Genomic DNA, 21,711 nt, shown 5'->3' on the forward strand with positions numbered 1-21,711 from the left:
GCCTGGTAAGCTACAGTCCATGGGGTTGCAAAGAGTCGGATATGACTGAGCGACTTCACTTCACTTTCACAAGGAGAGCAACTGTGCTTGCATCTGGAAAGCAGGACCTCCAGAATGATTAATTAGGGGGACTCTGTGGGAGTGAACGGCGATGAGCCCTTCCTCAGCGAAGTTATTGCCTCCGTCCACTCGTAGGTCCCGATGGCACCGCACAAGCTTGGGTGCCAATGCACTAAATGGAGAGGCAATAGGTCTGAAGCAGCCCGGTCCTACCAGGTCGCCTCCAAGACGCTCACGACGTGGACCACCCAGCTGCCTCCGGCCCCTCAGAGTGGAGTCCACGTCCCTCTTAAAAAATTCTTGATCTGTCAGCCACACTGGCTAGCTCTGATGCAGAAAGCTTTTCTTGCATTTGTGTTGTTTTGGTTAAGAATGTGAGCTGTAGACTCTGTTTTTACAAGCTAAAACTGACGTCCTAAATCTGGCTGTATCAGTATAAATGTAAACTGGTGTTAATTTAGTCCCTAATGTCATATAGGCATTTGTTGAAGTGCCTTTTCAACCTATATTTAATAATGAGCTTATTTAATTGTTGACATCATCAGTGAGACTCTCCTGACTATAATTTTATTTCTATACATATGCCATTTGATATCAATCTTAAAGTTCTTTCTCCATATTCAGTGTATTTTTGGTCCTGGGCTATATGTTGTGTAGGGATGCTGAAATGAATATATCAGATAGAAACTAAGAATGAACTATGAAAAATAATAAAATAATAGCAGCTATTACTAACTCTTACTAAGTGCTTAGTGTGTGCTCGGTGTCTTTCTAAGTATTTGACGTGTATTATCTCATTCACTTTAACAATCTTGTGAAGTAGGTACCAGTTTTATTCCCATATTGAAGATATATGTGAGAGGCACAGTCTAAAAAAAGCCACTGAGCAGGTACAGCCACGTGGTAGAGCAGCCAGGATGAAGAAGGGGTTACATTCACAGTGAAGGAATGCAGACTATGTGGAATTTTGATGCTTAGAGACAAAATAAATGACATTCCTGGTATAGTGACCAGGGTGAATAAAGATTTGAGGTAGGGAGCATGAGGGATGGTTCAACAGTTGTGCAGTAAGGAGGTGTAGTGGGAAGTCAATGAAGTCAGACCAAGTCCACCTTCCAAAGGAGCTTGTGGACTAAGCAAAGCTCTTTGGATTTTTAGTCTGTAAGCAATCGGTAAGCATCTTTTCTTCCCATTTTCTTTTTAAAACTGTGGCTGGAGACTGATCATAACAATGCTCTGCTTGAGTAAGAAGACTGGGAACAGTGCACGAGGTGCTTAAAACAAGGAGAAAAGCCCTTTCTGAGTGGCTGAGATGATGTCATTGCAATTAGCGGAAATCAGGAACAGAAGAAATGGAATGTGAATAAGGGTTTGATTGATTTAGTTTCAGATACGTTGTGTTGAAAGGTCCTTATGCCACTTACAAGGAAATGATCAGCATTCATTGAACTGTCTCTGTGTGATTCAGGATTAGAGGTTGTGAATAAAGCCATTTAGAAATAATACTTGACACTATAGGAATAATTGAAATCTGAAAAGTTAGGGAATTCACAGAGGAAGAGCTGTGGATTCTCTTTGGAAGTTGTATATTTTAATCTTTATGGCTATGTGTGAGTTCTATACTTAAAACACACCATTTTCTTAATATTGTTAACTTTTCCCTCCTAAGAAACTCTAACTTTCTCAAGCAGCAGTCTTTTCTGTCTGTGCTGTGCTGTGCTTAATCACTCAGTTGTGTCCGACTCTTTGTGTTTAGGGTTATTTAATTTGCAGTTCTTCTAGTTCGAGTTTTTCTACCCCCTCATCTCCACCCTGTAGGTGCCATTAGTTTATGTTCATTTCCGTTGTAGGACAGATGTGCAGAGCATCAGTTGCAGAAATCACTGCTAATGTTTTTGTTTTTTGGTTGCACTCTTTGTTGCAGGGCATGGGTTTCTCTAGTTGTGACTCACAGGCTCAGTAGCTGTGGTCTGCAGGCTTAGTTGCTCCAAGGCATGTGGGATCTTAGTTCCTAGAGCAGTGACTGAACCTGAATCCCTTGCACTGGGAGGTGTATTCTTAACCAGAGACCACCAGGGAAGTCCCCTTGCTAATGTTTTGAACATACTTTTTAGATTTCAAAGGGATTTTCTTCATTTAATCTTCTCAGACTTGATATAGCTGAACTGCAGGTGTTTTTATTATTTCTTTTTGTGGAAACAAGAGAGGTAAAGTACCTTGCCTGGTGATCCAGATAATAAGTGGGAGAGCCAAGATTCGAACCTGGGGCCTCTGACCCCAGATCCTGCACTTTTCTCCTCTATAGCACTGATGGCTCACTGCTCCTTTCAGGAGGAAAACAACAGCTTGGATGGCAGCACACCAGTTATGCTTTGTTAGTGTTTTTATCGTACAGCTTATTAACCTGTCTTAATGATCATTTTGTCTTGACAGATCACAAAGGCTGACTTAGAACAGCGCCATCCTCAGCTCGATTATGTCTTTACATTGGCGCAGAATCTGAAAAATAAAGCTTCCAGTTCAGATGTGAGAACAGCAATCACTGAAAAATGTAAGATTTAAAAAATAAAAGTATACATCATCATTCATTTTCCTTGAAAATGATAACATGCACATTTTTGAAGATTATTCAGCTAGAAATTACTATTACTTGATAATTTGATATTTGATAATCCCTATTAATGAAATAGCTTTCCCTTGTTTTTTTTTATTTTTTGTGAAGATTTTCATAATTCCTTTATGAATCCCTTAAACTATGAACAGCGTTAGTTTTTAAGTAATTAGTAATACATTGAAGGTTTGTTTGTTTGTTTTTTCATTTAGGTTAGAATTTCTTTTAAAGAAACCAAAGAGACAAAAGTTAGAGAAACCCATAGGAATGCAAATCCATTCTCCTATTATATTCACTGAAACCAAATCTTACCATGTCTTTTAACTCCTCTTCTCAGAATTCATTCCAAAAATATGTGTTGAGTAGCTACTATATACCTGTGTATCTGGCTCTAATTTGAGAATACTTTAGTTAAATACAACATGGAACAAAAATTAAATACAACTCAGCAGCAACAAAGTTCCCTGTTTGGAATTGGCTTTCTGGCCTACAGGCATCTGTTAAATCTGTATGACATACAGAACAGTCAGGATTCTTAAGAATGTCATGTAGGGACAATCACTGTGTGTTTGCATCACCCGCTTCCTCTCTGTAGCCCTCAGCACTGTCTGTAGCTGTTCTGAACGATGTCTGTTCTTTATAACGTCCTGACATTTCCTAGTCTTCTTACCTTTATTCACATTATGTTTTCTTCTTCTTGGCCTTCTCTCCCCGGGTGAAATTCTACTCAGCAGATAAAATGTCACCCACTCTGCAAAGTCTTTCCCACCCTCTTTAAGTCCCTGGTGAACTGTATTTTCTATCTTTAGTTCCTGCTATGGTCTTTCCCCCCTATAATTTCATTGTCGATCTCACTATTAATTCTCTCTCCCTTCTGTAAGTTGTGAATATTCACCTCTTTGGCCCCAAGATTTCCAACACTGCTCAGTACCAATTAGGAACTTAATAAATATTTATGGCATAATATGAACTGGAAGGTAGTTTATTACCTTGCCTAATATTTCTCAAGGAAAGTCAACTGTTCCCCCTATTAAACATATTTTGATTTCAACATGAATGTGGCACCAGCAAAATTATTATAAGAGATGAGTTAGCAGAGAACTTTTAGTATCTCACAATGTTGGTTTGTTTTTGCTAAGTGAGCCATTTTATTTCTTTTTAAGTTAATTGATAGATGTGTGTGTGTGTTCAGTTATGTCTGACTCTTTACCACCCCATGGACTGTAGCCCGCCAGGCTGTTCTGTCCAAGGGATTCTCCAGGCAGCAAGGGTTGCCATTTGCTCCTCCAGGGAATCTTCCTGACCCATGGATTGACCCCAGTAGGAGGGTTCTTTACTGCTAGTGCCGCCTGGGAAGTCCCTTCTTTTTCATAACTCCCTCTTAAAAGTAGAAGAGAAAAGAAAGTAGGAGAGAGAAAAGGAGAAGAGAAGGGGACCAAAAAGAAAATCAAAGAAAGAAAAATAAGAAGAAAGAGTAAAAAAAAAGAGAGAGGAAAAGAGTTAATATGGATTTTTTATAATAGAAACTGTTGATACATAGAACTTGAATCTCATTTACTTGTAGTGCTTCTCTTAAATATATAAAAACACTTCCTTTTAGAGAGGTTTCATGCTACAGAAAAACAAATGTGAAAAGAACTCTTAAATAGTTTGTTTTCTCTTAAAATCAATGCTACCTCAGAGCATTTCCTTAGAGGATGACAAGTGACTGTTTCTATGGTCATAAAAGTATATCATAAAGTACTGTCAAAAGTACTGTAATCTCCCTTTTTCAGACCAGGTTCTGTAAATATAAACCGGGTAAGAATTAATTTTTAAATAATTTTTTGTTTATCTGTTTAAAATAGTAAATATCTTTATTATGAGATATTTTAATGTGATCAGAATAGAGTTTAATTCAACATTTTTTTCTTCAAGGATGATTTCAGAAATGTATCAGTCATATAGTATGGCAGACATAATAAAATTCCTTTAAAATGTATGTACCATTTGGCTACCTTTCTCTTTTCCATATTTGACCTTATTTATGATGAATTTGGTGTCATGTATTTTTTCCTTTTCCTAATGGCTGCTTTCTGGGATCTTTTTTTTTTTTTAATGTAATGCCTCCTCCAGTGGAAAAGGTCAAGAACCAGTGGGATAACACCCAGCATGGTGTGGAGTTAAGACGGCAGCAGCTGGAGGACATGATTATTGACAGTCTCCAGTGGGATGACCACAGGGAGGAGACTGAAGAGCTCATGAGAAAGTATGAGGCTCGCCTCTATATTCTTCAACAGGCTCGAAGGGATCCACTTGTCAAACAGATTTCTGATAGTCAAGTAAGTAAGGCTCATTAGTTACTTTCTGGCATTACCAATCTGTGGGATATGCTTTTTTAGTCTATTGTTAGCCATAATTTTTAGGACCCTTGTCATAAAGTTTTCCCAAGTGCTTAGAATGTACATTGAAATTTATGTAAAGAATTTGACCAGGAAGGTTGTTTTGGAAAATTTCCAGAGTAATAATGAGTAGAAATGTACTTGTATCCCAGAATTACAGCTCACTGATTCTTTGCAGATGGAACACACCCATGAACCAACATCTAGAAAGAAAACACCTTCAGAATCCCAGGAATCCTCCTTTTGCTTCCTTCTGTATTTACGTTGAAGGTCATTTTTATTTATGAAATCTCCCAAAATGTTCACGAGGGCTAAAGTAGTGAACAAGGGCTTCTCCAGTGACACTAGTGGTAAAGAACCCTCCTTCCAATGCAGGAGACTTAAGAGATGTGGGTTTGATCCCTGGATCAGGAAGATCCCCTGGAGGAGTTCATGGCAGCCCACTCCAGTGTTCATGCTTGGGGAATTCCATGGAAGGAAGAGCCTGGCAGGCTACAGTCCAGAGGGTCACAAAGAGTCAGACGTGACTGAAGAGACTTACCAGACATGTAGTGAACAAATCAAATATTAAGTTTAGTTTCTTTTAATACCTTTGTAACCAAACTGTTTTATCAGTATCATCAGAGCAAGTACCTTTTTTATGATTAGTTTGATTATAGAGTTGATGATATTGAATACTTATGGTACTTCAAAGTGCTACATTAAATCTCTCTACAATCATAGAAAATATTCTTGAATTGGAGGTTATGGTTGTTAGGTTATATGTGGTGTAACATTGATTAGCCCTTCAGATAGCCTAGATGAAGGTGTATGCTTGTGAAGGATATAATATAGAATATATGGGGAGCAGAATCTGAAACAGGACAGCATGTTTTTATTCTTTAGACCTGTAGACTTTCCATGATTGCTATTTAAAAATCAAGTGGCCAGGTATCCTGGTTTTCTGGATCATTCTCTATCTATCTCTATGCTATCTGCTATGCTATCACTTTTGTTCTCTGTGTTATCTGCTGATTTGTTTTAACCAAATGACTAAAAAATAATAATCAGCAAAGCCCTTGGACTCTTAACCAGAGGAATACAATTGAAAGCGATATCAGTATTTCAATTATTATATTCAGAATATTCTTTTCTTATTAGCAACATTAGCGTGAAAAGGGAAAAAGATATGACACTGAAAGAGGAACTCCCCAGTTTGGTAGGTGCCCAATATGCTACTGGAGAAGAGTGGAGAAACAACTCCAGAAACAATGAAGTGATGGAGTCAAAGCGAAAACAGTGCCCAATTATGCATATGACTGGTGATGGAGGTAAAGTTCTGTAAAGAACAGTATTGCATAGGAACCTAGAATGTTAGGTCCATGAATCAAGGTAAATTGGAAGTGGTGAAAAAGGAGATAGCAACAGTGAACATTGACATTTTAGGAATCAGTGAACTAAAGTGGACTGGAATGGGTGAATTTAATTCAGATGATAGTTATATCTATTACTGTGGGCAAGAATCCCTTAGAAAAAATGGAGTAGCCATCATAGTCAACAAGAGTCTGAAATGTAGTGCTTGGGTGCAATCTAAAAAACGATAGAATGATCTCTGTTCGTTTCCAAAGCAAACCATGCAATATCACAGTAATCCACGTCTGTGCCCCAACCAGTACTGCTGAAGAAGTGAAGTTAACAGTTCTATGAAGAGCTACAAGAACTTCTAGAATTAACATCCAAAAAAGATGTCCTTTTCATCATAGGGGACTGGAATGCAAAAGTAGAAAGTCAAGAGATAGCCTTATGATCCAGCAATCCCACTGCTGGGCATACACACTGAGGAAACCAGAAGGGAAAGAGACACGTGTACCCCAGTGTTCATCGCAGCACTGTTTATAATAGCCAGGACATGGAAGCAACCTAGATGTCCATCAGCAGATGAATGGATAAGAAAGCTGTGGTACATATACACAATGGAGTATTACTCAGCCATTAAAAAGAATACATTTGAATCAGTTCTAATGAGGTGGATGAAACTGGAGCCTATCATACAGAGTGAAGTAAGCCAGAAGGAAAAACACCAATACAGTATACTAACGCATATATATGGAATTTAGAAAGATGGTAACAATAACCCGGTGTACGAGACAGCAAAAGAGACACTGATGTATAGAACAGTCTTATGGACTCTGTGGGAGAGGGAGAGGGTGGGAAGATTTGGGAGAATGACATTGAAACATGTAAAATATCATGTAAGAAACGAGTTGCCAGTCCAGGTTCGATGCACGATACTGGATGCTTGGGGCTAGTGCACTGGGACGACCCAGAGGGATGGTATGGGGAGGGAGGAGGGAGGAGGGTTCAGGATGGGGAACACATGTATACCTGTGGCGGATTCATTTTGATATTTGGCAAAACTAATACAATTATGTAAAGTTTAAAAATAAAATAAAATTAAAAAAAAATAAATAAAGGTAAAAAAAAAGAGAGAGAGAGAGATACCTGGAATAACAGGCAAGTTTAGCCTTGGAGTACAAAACAAAGTAGGCCAAAGGCTAATAGTTTTGCAAGAGAATGCACTGGTCATAGCAAACACCCTCTTCCAACAACACAAGAGAAGACTCTACACATGGACATCATCAGATGGTCGACACCTAAATCAGATTGATTATATGCTTTGCAGCCAAAGATGGAGAAGCTCTGTACAGTCAGAAAAACAAGACTGAGAGTTGTCTGTGGATCAGATCATGAGCTCCTTATTGCCAAATTCAGACTTAAATTGAAGAAAGTAGGGAAAACCACTAGACCATTCAGGTATGACCTAAATCAAATCCCTTAAGATTAAACAGTGAAAGTGACAAACAGATTCAAGGGATTAGATCTCATTGACAGAATGCCTGAAGAACTATGGACAGAGGTTTGTGAAATTGTATAGGAGCCAAAGATCAAGACCATCCCTAAGAAAAAGAAATGCAAAAAGGCCAAATGGCTATCGGAGGAGGTCTTACAAATAGCTGAGAAAAGAAGAGAAGTGAAAGGCAAAGGAGAAAAGGAAAGATATATCCATCTGAATGCAGAGTTCCAAAGAATAGCAAGGAGAGATAAGAAAGCCTTCCTCAGCGAACAATGCAAAGAAATAGAGGAAAGCAATAGAATGGGTAAGACTGGAGATCTCTTCAAGAGAATTAGAGATACCAAGGGAATATTTCATGCAAAGATGGGCTCGATAAAGGACAGATATGGTATGGATCTAACGGAAGCAGAAGATACTAATAAGAGGTGGCAAGAATACACAGAAGAACTGTACAAAAAAGATCTTCATGACCCAGATAAGCACGATGGTGTGGTCACTGACCTAGAGCCAGACATCCTGGAATGTGAAGTCAAGTGGTCCTTAGGAAGCATCACTACGAACAAAACTAGTGGAGGTGATGGAATTCCAGTTGCGCTATTTCAAATCCTGGAAGATGATGCTGTGAAAGGGCTGCACTTAATATGCCAGCAAATGTGGAAAGCTCAGCAGTGGCCACAGGACTAGAAAAGGTCAGTTTCCATTTCAATCCCAAAGAAAGGCAATGCCAAAGAATGCTCAAACTACTGCACAGTTGCACTCATCTCACATGCTAGTAAAGTAATGCTCAAAATTCTCCAAGCCAGGCTTCAGCAATACGTGAACTGTGAACTTCCAGATGTTCAAGTTGGATATAGATAAGGCAGAGGAGCCAGAGATCAAATTGCCAACATTCATTCGATCATTGAAAAAGTAAGAGAGTTCCAGAAAAACATCTACTTCTGCTTTATTGACTATGTCAAAGCCTTTGACTGTGTGGATCACATTAAACTGTGGAAAGTTCTGAAAGAGATGGGAATACCAGACCCTTTACCTGCCTCCTGAGACATCTGTATTCAGGTCAAGAAGCAACATTTAGAACTGGAGGTGTAGCAACAGACTGGTTCCAAATCAGGAAAAGAGTACATCGAGGCTGTGCACTGTCATCCTGCTTATTTAACTAATTTACAGAGTACATCATGAGAAATGCCCGGCTGGATGAAGCACAAGCGGGAATCAAGATTGCTGGGAGAGATACCAATAACCTCAGATATGCAGATGACACCACCCTTATGGCATAAAGCAAAGAAGAACTAAAGAGCCTCTTGATGAAAGTGAAAGAGGAGAGTGAAAAAGCTGTCTTAAAACTCAGCATTCAAAAAATGAAGATCATGGTATCCAGTCCCATCACTTCATTGCAAATAGATGGGAAACAATGGGGACAGTGAGAGATTTTATTTTTGGGGGCTCCAAAATCACTGCAGACAGTGACTTCAGCCATGAAATTAAAAGATGCTTCCTCTTTGGGAGAAAAGCTATGACCAACCTAGATAGCATATTAAAAAGCGGAGACATTACTTTGTCAACAAAGGTCCATCTAGTCAAAGCTATGGTTTTTCCAGTAGTCATGTATGGATGTGAGAGTTGGACCATAAAGAAAGCTGAGCACCTAAGAATTGATGCTTTTGAACTGGGTGTTGGAGAAGACTCTTGAGAGTCCCTTGAACTTCAAGGAAATCATACCAATCAATTGCAAAGGAAATCAGTCCTGATTGTTCATTGGAAGAACTGATGCTGAAGCTGAAACTCCAATACTTGGGCCACCTGATGTGAAAAACTGACTCCTTGGAAAAGACCCTGATGCTGGGAACGATTGAAGGCAGGAGGAGAAAGGGACGACAGAGGATGAGATGGTTGGATGGCATCACTGACTCGATGGACATGAGTTTGAGCAAGCTCTGGGACTTGGTGATGGATAGGGAAGCCTCACATGCTGTAGTTCATGAGATTACACAGAGTCAGACATGAGTGAGCGACTGAACTGAATTAGCAGCATGGTTCTGTTCTTCTGGTACTCTAGGGTGGGTTTTTCTGCTAGTTGCTACAAAAATTATGAGAACATTCATTTGTCATTTCGGTTTCATAGGGAGTATCTTGATGCAGGCAGAGAAGGCAATGGCACCCCACTCCAGTACTCTTGCCTGGCAAATCCCATGGACGGAGGAGCCTGATAGGCTGCAGTCCATGGGGTCGCTAGGAGTTGGACACGACTGAGGGGCTTCACTTTCACTTTTCACTTTCATGCATTGGAGAAGGAAATGGCAACCCACTCCAGTATTGTTGCCTGGAGGATCCCAGGGACGGGGGAGCCTGGTGGGCTGCCGTCTATGGGGTCGCACAGAGTCGGACACAACTGATGCGACTTAGCAGCAGCAGCAGCATCTTGATGCAAGGGCTCTCAGGGGAAAAAAAATGTATCATAAAGCCAGTGCCTATGGACACACAGCATCAATATAATTTATTCAGGCACTCTCAGTAACCCTTGCTTCACTACTGAATTCACCCAACAGTTAACTTTGTAAGCAGGCATAGTGATCCAGGGGCAAGAAGATTTCCATATTGTCGACCTTTCTGCATCTCCAAGTGCATATAGAGGAACTAACTCTATAGTAAATTCATTCCTATGAGATGTGTATTCCTCTTACAATCAGATGCATAGCATTTGTAATGAACAAAGCAAATGGTTCGAGGAATTAAAATATATCAAAGAGGAAAAGATAGTAATCTTTTAACACTATCTGCTATGTACTTGCTATGTACTTGATCACTTTTCACTTCCAGAATTATTTTTGTTTGAGCTTACATGCAAGAGTTTGTCTTATAATGTGTTCCTTTCTTTTGATATCTGTGTCTGAAACATATTAAAACCTATTGAAAAGACGAAGTGTTTTGGTCATATTTGTAACTGAGTGGTCCAGTCTTATGATTACATCTGAAATTACATCTGAATTTACACCTGATTACATCTGAAATTACACCTTAGATGCTGCTTCAAGAACTGGCTGCTGGAGATGGTGTTGTAATGGCATTCGATAATGTCCTGCAGAAATTGCTGGAAGAATATGGCAGTGATGACACAAGAAATGTGAAAGAAACCACGGAGTACTTAAAAACATCATGGATCAATCTAAAACAAAGGTATTGCTGAGGCCTTGACAGGTGTATGTGTGAAAATTGTCAAGTTGAGAATTTGATTGCTTTGGCCTTCTCATGGAAGCATGTAGAAGATGTCCCTACTGGATGCATATTTTATTATTTTTTTTAAAAATATTATGCTGTACCAAGTTAGTATTATCACACTTAATATAGTGTGATACGTTAGCTAATTGAATTTCTGCCATGGAGTATTTCCTTGAGTAAGTCTAAACCTTGACAGTGATCATTTTATGAGTTCTGATTTTCTTATGCCTCTCAGCATTGCCTAGAGTACATTTGGTGGTACTCTGATGGTAAGGAACACTTTGGTATTATGGCACCTCAGGGTAACATTATCCCTAATAGTGAAACATGTGCTGTGTGGCCAGGTTATCCTCATTTGAGGCTGAGAATACATGGATCCACACTAGACTCCTGAAATATACTAAGTGTATATTGGGCTCCAACTCATTTATTATCTTTTCTTTCCGTTACTCTGTCTTGTCAGTATGTTTGGAGCAGTCTAAAATAGCATGTATTTATAAGAGAAATTTTTCAGTCACTTGAACATCTAGAATTTGAGGCAGCGTTAACAGTGGTTAGCATCTCTTTAAGGCTGCATGTTTATATTCATCTTCAGTAAAAGAAAGTGTGTACTTCCTGCATAGTACTGGGAATACCTGTGTCGAAATGAAATTATGGCTTCACACACATCTTATATATTCAGATGCAAATGCCTGAAAGCTAATTTGATATCAAAACCACATTTATTTTGCAGTGAATAAAATAGAACACTTTATTATACATATTACTGGTAATGAATTATAGCCAAATGTTTAGTAACAGTTTGATCTGGATGTATTTTGTACATTTTTAAAATGTCATTTTTAGTTAGAATCTATATTGTAAATTTTGGGAAACTCAAAGAAAATTATGAGGCAGTTCATGAACATGAATATGTTGCTCTGTCTCCCTTGGATTCTGGAGAAAATAAAAACAAGTGTAGGAAATACAAAACTCTGAAGTGGTTAAAGCAGAATATAGTTGCAATATTGATCTTTCTAGCATTTTAGAACACCTGCTTTTCTTTTGTTGTGACAGATAATTTGGGCATAGTAAGGATTCTAAAACTAAGGCGGGAAAGAAGGGGAATTAAAAGCATCTTTAAAGTACAAACTTACATTCTGGGGATGTAATGTAAAGCATGGTAATTATGGTTAACAGTACTGTATTGTGTATTTGAAAGTTACTAAGTCTTAAAAGTTCCCATCACAAGAAAAATCTGTAACTATGTGTGGCCATGAATGTTAACTAAACCTGCTATGCAAATCATTTTGCAATATATACATGTATCAGATCATGGTAAGCGAATATAGTTGCATACGTCAATTGTATCTCAGATAGAAACCCCAAACATAACACTGAAAGAGATCATCCTTAAGCCTACTTCGCCTGTGTTTCCAAATATTCCATCTGTAAGAATTATGACTTTGTTTATATTGTAAACAATACCGGAAAAATTGATCACTTTGGAATGTGTGGCCTGCTTTATTTAGCAACTCCAGTTCTTTTTTTTGCTTTTACTTTGTAAATATTTTAAGACAGCCTACAGCAGTAGTTAGATTAGATGGAAGAGGCAATTAAAAATGAATTATATTCCAAGGTGATCTTTCATTTATCAAAGCTGAGACGACCACAGTGTTCCAGTTTCATAGTAGTTAACAAGTCATTCTCTTTATTTTCTTTCTGCATTTCTGGGGGAAATAAATAAACATGTTAATATTTAGATATGATTTAGATATATTATTATCTATAAAGCAAAGAAAATACAACAAAATTGTGGCTCACAGAATCCCAGCATGAATAATAGCTCTAGTGCTAGGATTTTCTCTTTTAAACAGAATGATATTTACAATTTTTAGCTGTTTAATTGGAGATGTCTCTAGAATATAGAAATCTTTCCTTGCCTTCTTAAGTATAGTACGTGAACCTATATTAAACATTTTTTGAATTCTTGGCATTATTGTTATGAAGATAGAATTAAGGAACTGTAAAAGCTGTACGTGACCTTATAGTTCACTTAAACTGGTGTTTCTTAACCTTTTTGTCATTTTAGTGATAGTGAAGTCGCTCAGTCGTGTCCGAGTCTTTGCGACCCCATGGACAGTAGCCAACCAAGCTCCTCTGTCCATGGAATTTTCCAGGCAAGAATACTGGAGTGGGTTGCCATTTCCTTCTCCAGGAGATCTTCCTGACCCAGGGATCGAACCCAGGGCTCCCACACTGTAGGCAGACGCTTTACCGTCTGAGCCACCGGGGAAGGTCATCATCCCCCTAAAAGAACATTTTTAGTTTCCTGCTCCCAGAACATTGTAATACTGTGATCTGTCTTGGTACTTTATAGTTATATGATTTCTTCCTAAAAAGAGTCAGTTTTTCTCACTCCCTTTACCACCTCACCCCACCAAAAAACCATTTATCTCTTCCATTGAGAATACTTGGTTTCCTGTAATGCTCTTAGGCTCAGAGAAGGTAAATGACATGTTCAAAGGCACAGAGCAGAGCCAAGATGACATTTTTCTAAACTGAATTGTGACACTGCTCTCCATGTTCTGAAGAATTGGTAGCAAATTTATTCAGGTTGCTATGCTTTGTGAGATTCTGTGCTTTGTTTTTCGTGTATAAATTTTGTTGGGCATCTCCTCATGGTCAGGCTCTGTGCTAAGCTCTTCCCCTGTATTATTTTATCCTCACAACAACCACAAGAGATAGGCAGAATTTTCATCAATGTTGTCAATGAATAAACTGAAGCAGAGAGAAGTTAAACAAGACCTAAGATCACACAGCTCATATGGACAGAGCTGAGCCTGGAATCCAAATCTTTTTGCCTATGCTGTCAGGCTCTTACCTTCCTTTTAAAGTAGTTTTATTTTTCTTCTTTGTTATCAGAACTTTATGCTGTTGCTGATGATGGCTCTGTGTACCCATCTCTTGGATCTTTGGCATTCCAGTTACTGGTTCTTATCTATGTTGAGTTTAGAAACCTGATCTGATTAAAGATACGGGAGCATCTGCTATGAATAAATGTAACTCTCTTCCAGAACGTGGCCATTGTGCCTATTGTAGTGGCCGTGGAACAGCCTTATACTGTGGTTTTTCCCTTATTGTCCAGCCATATTCTGAATGTACATCATTGTCAGCCAGATTCTGGAGGGGTGAAAGGTTGTTAGATTGCCATGGAACACTGTTATTGCGGCATAATATGTGAAGTTTAATATCAGCTTTCAAAGGAAATGTTTTGTCTGAATTGCAGTTTGACTAAGTAATTTGGCCATTCACAGTTACAGGTCCACAGTCCCTTATCTGTCATAGCAAAATCCAATAGGCTCTGATAACAGAATGCTTTGAATTGACATGAGGCTATTTATTATAGTCTTTATTTATCCTGCTTAGTGCAAATAACTTTGTTCCTAGCTGCAGAAATATTAATGTGTTTGCTACTTCAGACTGTAGTTGGGGTTAATATGCAGTTTAGATACATTCATAATGATTTCCTAATGTACAAAAAATTCTTAGTTCTTAAACATAGCTGGCTCTCGATATTTTGGATTCTGTAACCAACAGGTCTGTGTCTAACATTTTAAACTAATTGAAATACCTTGTGCTTAGTTGTGTCCAACTCTTTGTGACCCCATGGACTGTATCCTGCCAGGGTCCTCTGCCCGTGGAATTTCCCAGGCAAGAATACTGGAGTGGGTTGCCACTTCCTACTCTAGGGGATCTTTCCTACTCAGGGATCTGACCTGTGTCTCCTGCATTGGCAGGTGGATTCTTTACCACTTAGGGCCACCTGGGAAGCCTAGGACATATCTTGACTACCATTCTTTTCACCAGTGAATTTTTTTTTCTTACATTTCTTAATGCCCATTAACAAATTCTATAGCGCACATTGAGATAATGATAGTTGAAAGTTACTAACAGTAACTTTTGGAGTGTAGTTGCCTCAGTTGGATCTGAAATGTTATTTTAACCCTGGAGTGCATATATTCATGTATATGTGTATGTATATACACATACACAGACACTTGCACACATACATGTGCACACAGTTATTTATCCTGAAATATTGTGAGGGAAATGAGACAGTATAACTTTATGTTATAAAGAATAAATGATCCTATAGATCATTAATTACTGGATATTTTTCTCTTTGTCCTCATTCCCTGGAAGCCAGCTTTTGCTGCCTACTTTAAGGCATTTCTTGGTTTGTGTAGGCAGGACAAAAAGCACACTGGCTATGGTATATAATAGTCCTTGATTGACATCACTACTTTATTCACTTATTTGTGTGAACTTTGACCAAGTTATTTCAGTTTACTGAGTTTCAGTTACTTGCTTCTTGTTGTTGTTCGTTGTTCTAGTCACTAAATTATATCTGACTCTTTGTGTCCGCATGGACTGTAGCCCGCCAGCCTGCTCTGTTCATGGGATTTTTCCAGGCAAGAATACTGGAGTGGGTTCCTCCTCCAGGGACTCTTCCCAACTCAGATATCAAACCTGCATCTCCTGCATTGGCAGGTAGATTCTTTACCACTGAGTCCATGAAGGAAGCCCTGACTTGTACAGAACACAATATCTAATGAGTGAGACTATTGTGAAGATCAAAAATTATGTATAAAAGTTCCCTGTACATGGTACATGCTCAACAAAAGATTACCCCAAATTATTATCATCTGCTCTGTTATACTGTGTCTTCCTTGTAAATCCATTGGCCTTCAGTCTGTTTGACAGTACTGTCTGTGGTTAAATGAGCGGAAGGCTGAGTCATCCTCAGTTGTTTGTCTATAGTCATTTTGAATAGTCTCTGCTTTAATTAGTGACAAAATAGTTGATGATCTGATTTACTGAGTACAGTATAGATTTTCTAAATGTTTATTAACAGATGGAACTTTTAGAAAATGCAGCTTTCTTGGTTGGAGTCCTTGTCTGTTCAGTCTGCTATAACAAACACTACGGATTGGATGGCTTATAAACTACAGAAATGGAAGTCTGAGATCAGGGTGCCAGCGTGGTTGGGTGGGGACCCTCCTCTGGACAGACTTCCTGTTCCCCCATGTGGCAGGAGGGAGAAGAGTACTCTCTCAGGCTTCTTTTATAAGACCATTAATCTCATTCATGGTGGCTCTGCCCTCATGACCTAATTGTCTCTCAAAGCCCTCAGTTCAGTTCAGTTCAGTTCAGTTGCTCAGTCATGTCTGACTCTTTGCGACCCCATGGACTGTAGCCTTTCAGGTTCCTCTATCCATTGGGATTCTCCAGGCAAGGATACTGGAGTGGTCTCCTCCAGGGGATCTTCCCATCCCAGGAATGGAACCCAGGTCTCCCTCATTGCAGGTGGATTCTTTACTGTCTGAGCCACCAGGGAAGCCCAGCAGTGTAGCAAAAAGAATATTTAAAGAAAGAATGGAGAGAAGAAAATGTTTCTAGCAAGGAATGATCCATTGTGTTTCATTAAACTGAGAAATCCAAAAAGATGACGTAACACTATTCCTGGAATTCCACATCTTGGAGATTCTTGTTAGTTGGAAAAGTACAATTTCAAGGAGTGATGCAGTAGAAGCTAGAGAGTTAGGTGAAGTTGAGGAAGTAGAAACAATTTGTGGGACCATCTATAGTGAAGTTTGTTGTTAAGAGATTAGGTACTACCTGGAAGGCAATGAAGGGTAGAGAGAACTGAGTAACTTTTCTTTAAAATGGAGAAAAATAAAGCATGTGAATGTGCTCATGGGGTTGATCTAGTACAGTTATGATTCAAGACTGAGGAGAGAAAGGAAGAGGAAAGAGGTCCTTCTGTTGATAAGAAGGCGAGATCTGTAGAATTGAGTTTGGTAAGAGCTGGGATGCTTTTTCCATTATGACAGAAAGGCAGTGAGAAGATGAATGCAGATGTCCATGGCCTGGAGCTTTAGTGGTGGGAAGTTGAAAGATTCTTAGTGCAATGACGTCTGCTTTCTTTATGATCCATGAGGCATCCTCTTAGTGAGGTTGGAGGTGGGACTTCGAGAAGTTTGAAGAAAGAGGATCATTTGTAAAATCAGTCTAGGTGGATGGGACAGATAGCTTCCCAAGGGAACTTCAGTGCTGGGCAGTGCTGGGTCCCTGTTTGTGATCTCTAATACATTTAAAGGGAAGATAGTCCTGTTGTAGTGCTCTTTAGCAATGTGTATCTACTTGGAGGTAAGTCAAAAGAATGCAGATGAAACACAGAGAGGGAGTGGGGGAGAGGAAGGTATTTGTAAGGGAGTGGAGACTGGGACCTTCTAGTCCATAATAGTGTCTATCATGTCCCTTTCCCTGCGGGGTGAAGTCCCTCACTGGAGCCTGTGGCTTGTTAAGCAGATCTTGAGTTCAATTTCAGACTCTACTTCATTGCTGAGGCAGCGAGCAGTGTCTATGTGCCATTTCCATGGACATGGAGGTTAGCATATGAACACAGTGGAGAATGTCTTCTGCTTTGAAGGAGTGAGATTTTGTCTGGAAGATAGGAGAACAATGGCTTGGAAAGCAACCATGCGAAGGAGGCAGACCCTCATGTGAATGCTTTACCCCAGGCATATAAGGTTCCAGAGAAAAAAGAAAAAGCTTTTTAAAAGTTCAGATAAATTCATGGCCTTACGGAAACCATTTTCAGTTGACAAGGTGAAGGGATTAATCTGAGGAGTCTGCCAGTAGTAGGATAGGTTTCCAGGTTTAATGGAAGAAGGGTTTTGAGGGTAGATTGGGGAAGGTGTGGAGTAGTGTTGAGGTATGGTTCAGTATTGGCTGGCTAATGAAGATCAAATATTTTGTAGTGACTTAGTGAAATTAAATTCTTAGCAGCCAAAGATGGACAAGCTCTATACAGTCAGCAAAAACAAGCCTGGTAGCTGACTGTGGCTCAGATCATGAACTCCTTATTGCCAAATTCAGACTTAAATTGAAGAAAGTATGGAAAACCACTAGACCATTCAGGTATGACCTAAATCAAATTCCTTATGATTATACAGTGGAAGCGAGAAATAGATTTAAGGGACTAGATCTGATAGAGTGCCTAATGAACTATGGACGGAGGTTTGTGACATTGTACAGGAGACAGGGATCAAGACCATCCCCATGGAAAAGAAATGCAAAAAAGCAAAATGGCTGTCTGGGGAGGCCTTACAAATAGCTGTGAAAAGAAGAGAAGCAAAAAGCAAAGGAGAAAAGGAAAGATATAAGCATCTGAATGTAGAGTTCCAAAGAATAGCAAGGAGAGATAAGAAAGCCTTCCTCAGCAATCAGTGCCAAGAAATAGAGGAAAACAACAGAATGGGAAAGACTAGAGATCTCTTCAAGAAAATTAGAGATACCAAGGGAACATTTCATGCAAAGATGGGCTCGATAAAGGACAGAAATGGTATGGACTTAACAGAAGCAGAAGATATTAAGAAGGGGTAGCAAGAATACACAGAAGAACTGTACAAAAACAATTTTCATGACCCAAATAATCATGATGGTGTGATCACTGACCTAGAGCCAGACATCCTGGAATGTGAAGTCAAGTGGGCCTTAGGAAGCATCACTACAAACAAAGCTAGTGGACGTGATGGAATTCCAGTTGAGCTATTTCAAATCCTGAAAGGTGATGCTGTGAAAGTGCTGCACTCAATATATGAACAAATGTGGAAAACTCAGCAGTGGCCACAGGACTGGAAAAGGTCAGTTTTCATTCCAGTCCCAAAGAAAGGCAATGCCAAAGAATGCTTAAAATACCGCACAATTGCACGCATCTCACATGCTAGTAAAGTAATGCTCAAAATTCTCCAAGCCAGGCTTCAGCAATACGTAAACTGTGAACTTCCAGATGTTCAAGCTGGTTTTGGAAAAGGCAGAGGAATCAGAGATCAAATTGCCAACATCCGTTGGATCATGGAAAAAGCAAGAGAGTTCCAGAAAAACATCTATTTCTGCTTTATTGACTATGCCAAAGCCTTTGATTGTGTGGATCACAATAAACTGTGGAAAATTCTGAAAGAGATGGGAATACCAGACCACCTGACCTGCCTCTTGAGAAATTTGTATTTAAGTCAGGAAGCAACAGTTAGAACTGGACATGGAACAACAGACTGGTTCCAAATAGGAAAAGGAGTACGTCAAGGCTGTATATTGTCACCCTGTTTATTTAACTTCTATGCAGAGTACATCATGAGAAATGCTGGGCTGGAAGAAACACACGCTGGAATCAAGATTGCCGGGAGAAGTATCAATAACCTCAGATATGCAGATGACACCACATTTATGGCAGAGTGAAGAGGAACCAAAAAGCCTCTTGATGAAAGTGAAAGAGGAGAGTGAAAAAGTTGGCTTAAAACTCAACATTTAGAAAGCTAAGATCATGGCATCTGGTCCCATCACTTCATGGGAAATAGATGGGGAAACAGTGGAAACAGTGTCAGACTTTATTTTTCTGGGCTCCAAAATCACTGCAGATGGTGACTGCAGCCATGAAATTCAAAGACGCTTACTCCTTGGAAGGAAAGTTATGACCAACCTAGATAGCATATTCAAAAGCAGAGACATTACTTTGCCAACAAAGGTCTGTCTACTCAAGGCTGTGGTTTTTCCATTGGTCACATATGGATGTGAGAGTTGGACTGTGAAGAAGGCTGAGCGCCGAAGAATTGATGCTTTTGAACTGTGGTGTTGGAGAAGACTCTTGAGAGTCCCTTGGACTGCAAGGAGATCCAACCAGTCCATCCTAAAGGAGATCAGGCCTGGGTGTTCATTGGAAGGACTGATTTTGAAGCTGAAACTCCAATACTTTGGCCACCTCATGCAAAGAGTTGACTCATTAGAGAAGACCCTGATGCTGGGAGGGATTGGGGGCAGGAGGAGAAGGGGACGACAGAGGATGAGATGGCTGGATGGCATCACCGACTCGATGGACATGAGTTTGGGTAAACTCCGGGAGTTGGTGATGGACAGGGAGGCCTGGCGTGCTGTGATTCATGGGGTCACAAAGAGTTGGACACTACTCAGCGACTGAACTGAATTGACTTAGTGCAAAGGGAAATAGGATGTGGTGTTCTGAATCCTCTGGAGAAGGCAATGGCAACCCACTGCAGTACTCTTTCCTGGAAAATCCCATGGACGGAGGAGGCTGGTGGGCTGCAGTCCATGGGGTCGTGAAGAGTTGGACATTACTGAAGCGACTTAGCAGCAGCAGCAGCAGTGCTGAATCCTCACAGGGAAATAGTTCTGTCTTGAATATTTATGCAGTGGGAATGGGGAACTTCTCTTAAGCTTCCAAGTGATGTGGCATTGGCATCTTAGAACAATGTCCTTAAATTCAGTGGAGTGAATTTTTAAGTGTTTGATGAGAACCCAATATTTAGGTAACAAAGATTGGTCACAAAATGCCATAGAGGGTTGGGAATGTCTCCAGTGACTAATTCATCGTCAAATCCACTGCATTTCCTCACTGCATTAAAGCATGCTTTTAATATATTTCCTAGTTAAATGATATTTTATACACCAAAGGACAAATTACCTTGTGAAGGTACTCATTGGAAAGCTTAAGGAATTGTTTCATTGCAAGTTTTATACATGCCACTCAAACTACTGATGCTACTACTTTCCACTGTAGAAGAGAAAAATGTATTTAAATCTCATGTGACTGTAAAGGTCGCCTTTAAAGTATACCAAAATTTAGCAAGACACATCTCTAGATTTGCTAAGACATTCTTTTCCATTGAAGTCTTTAAAAAAACAAAAGATTCACCTATTTACGTTCAGACATTCTTTAGACTAATGATAAGCACGTGCATATTAAACAATATTATATCTTATAGATTAAAAAATGAGGTATTATTTAACATTTAAAATCACATTTTAAAAAAGTCAGTTATGTGGGTGACCATGTTTTGTAATGCTGCAAAATGACTGTAAGCTATTTTGTAGCATATCAGCTAGTTGCTTGTATAACAGACTTTTCTTTAAAAAATAAGCATTTGCATTTTAAAAATCCCAGTTCCTTTTAATATGAACCTTATAAATTGGTCACCCATGCATTCCATAAATCTTTTATGGTAAGTTATTATACTTTTGTTCTGTACCATTTCTTCCTCTAAAGAACTCTATAATCTGTTACTTCTGTGTGAACAAAAACTTTTTATTTCTGCTAAAATTATCCTTCTAAACATCAAAACTTGTGTATTTTAGATTTTCAGCCTATCTTTATGCTTTATGATTTGTGGATTTTGAAAGATTAAAAAAAAAACCTTCTGTATCTTTATCTAGTAGCCACAATTTCCTGAACTTAAAACTATTTCCGATTCATTGCCAGTGTTCCTTCTGCTATACCCTCTCATTTACATTTCTCAGAACTTCCTCCAGCTCTGTTCTGATCTTTCTTGAGATGTAGCAACCAGGAGTGCCAGATAGGAGCTCTGCATTGAGAATCGTGGCCTAGTGTAAATTCAGTGCTGGATGTGATGTTAGGACTGAATCTTGCACATTAGTGCTTCCTGACCTCTTTGCTGTCTGCACCACATATCCATTCCCATCAGTAACATTTTATTTACATGCAGTGATTCTTCATGAAGCTGAATTTGAGACTAGGGATGGAGTGAGAATGG

At 39.3% G+C, this 21,711-nt stretch overlaps 1 protein-coding gene across 16 annotated transcripts in view; it reads left to right on the forward strand.

The window, feature by feature from the left end:
• UTRN (utrophin) overlaps positions 1-21,711 on the forward strand; it is a 556,162-nt gene that overhangs the window by 266,860 nt on the left and 267,591 nt on the right. For all 16 annotated transcript variants that reach the window (XM_086318195.1, XM_086318199.1, XM_086318196.1 and 13 more), the window contains 3 exons: positions 2,494-2,611; positions 4,787-4,992; positions 10,905-11,059. In XM_086318195.1, the coding sequence (XP_086174321.1) occupies positions 2,494-2,611; positions 4,787-4,992; positions 10,905-11,059 (479 nt within the window). The remainder of the gene's footprint in view (positions 1-2,493; positions 2,612-4,786; positions 4,993-10,904; positions 11,060-21,711) is intronic.

Source organism: Bos grunniens, chromosome 9 (assembly GCF_055505025.1).
Source record: "Bos grunniens cultivar Pamir isolate PY7600 chromosome 9, Bosgru_T2T1.0, whole genome shotgun sequence".
Classification (NCBI taxonomy): Eukaryota; Metazoa; Chordata; class Mammalia; order Artiodactyla; family Bovidae; genus Bos; species Bos grunniens.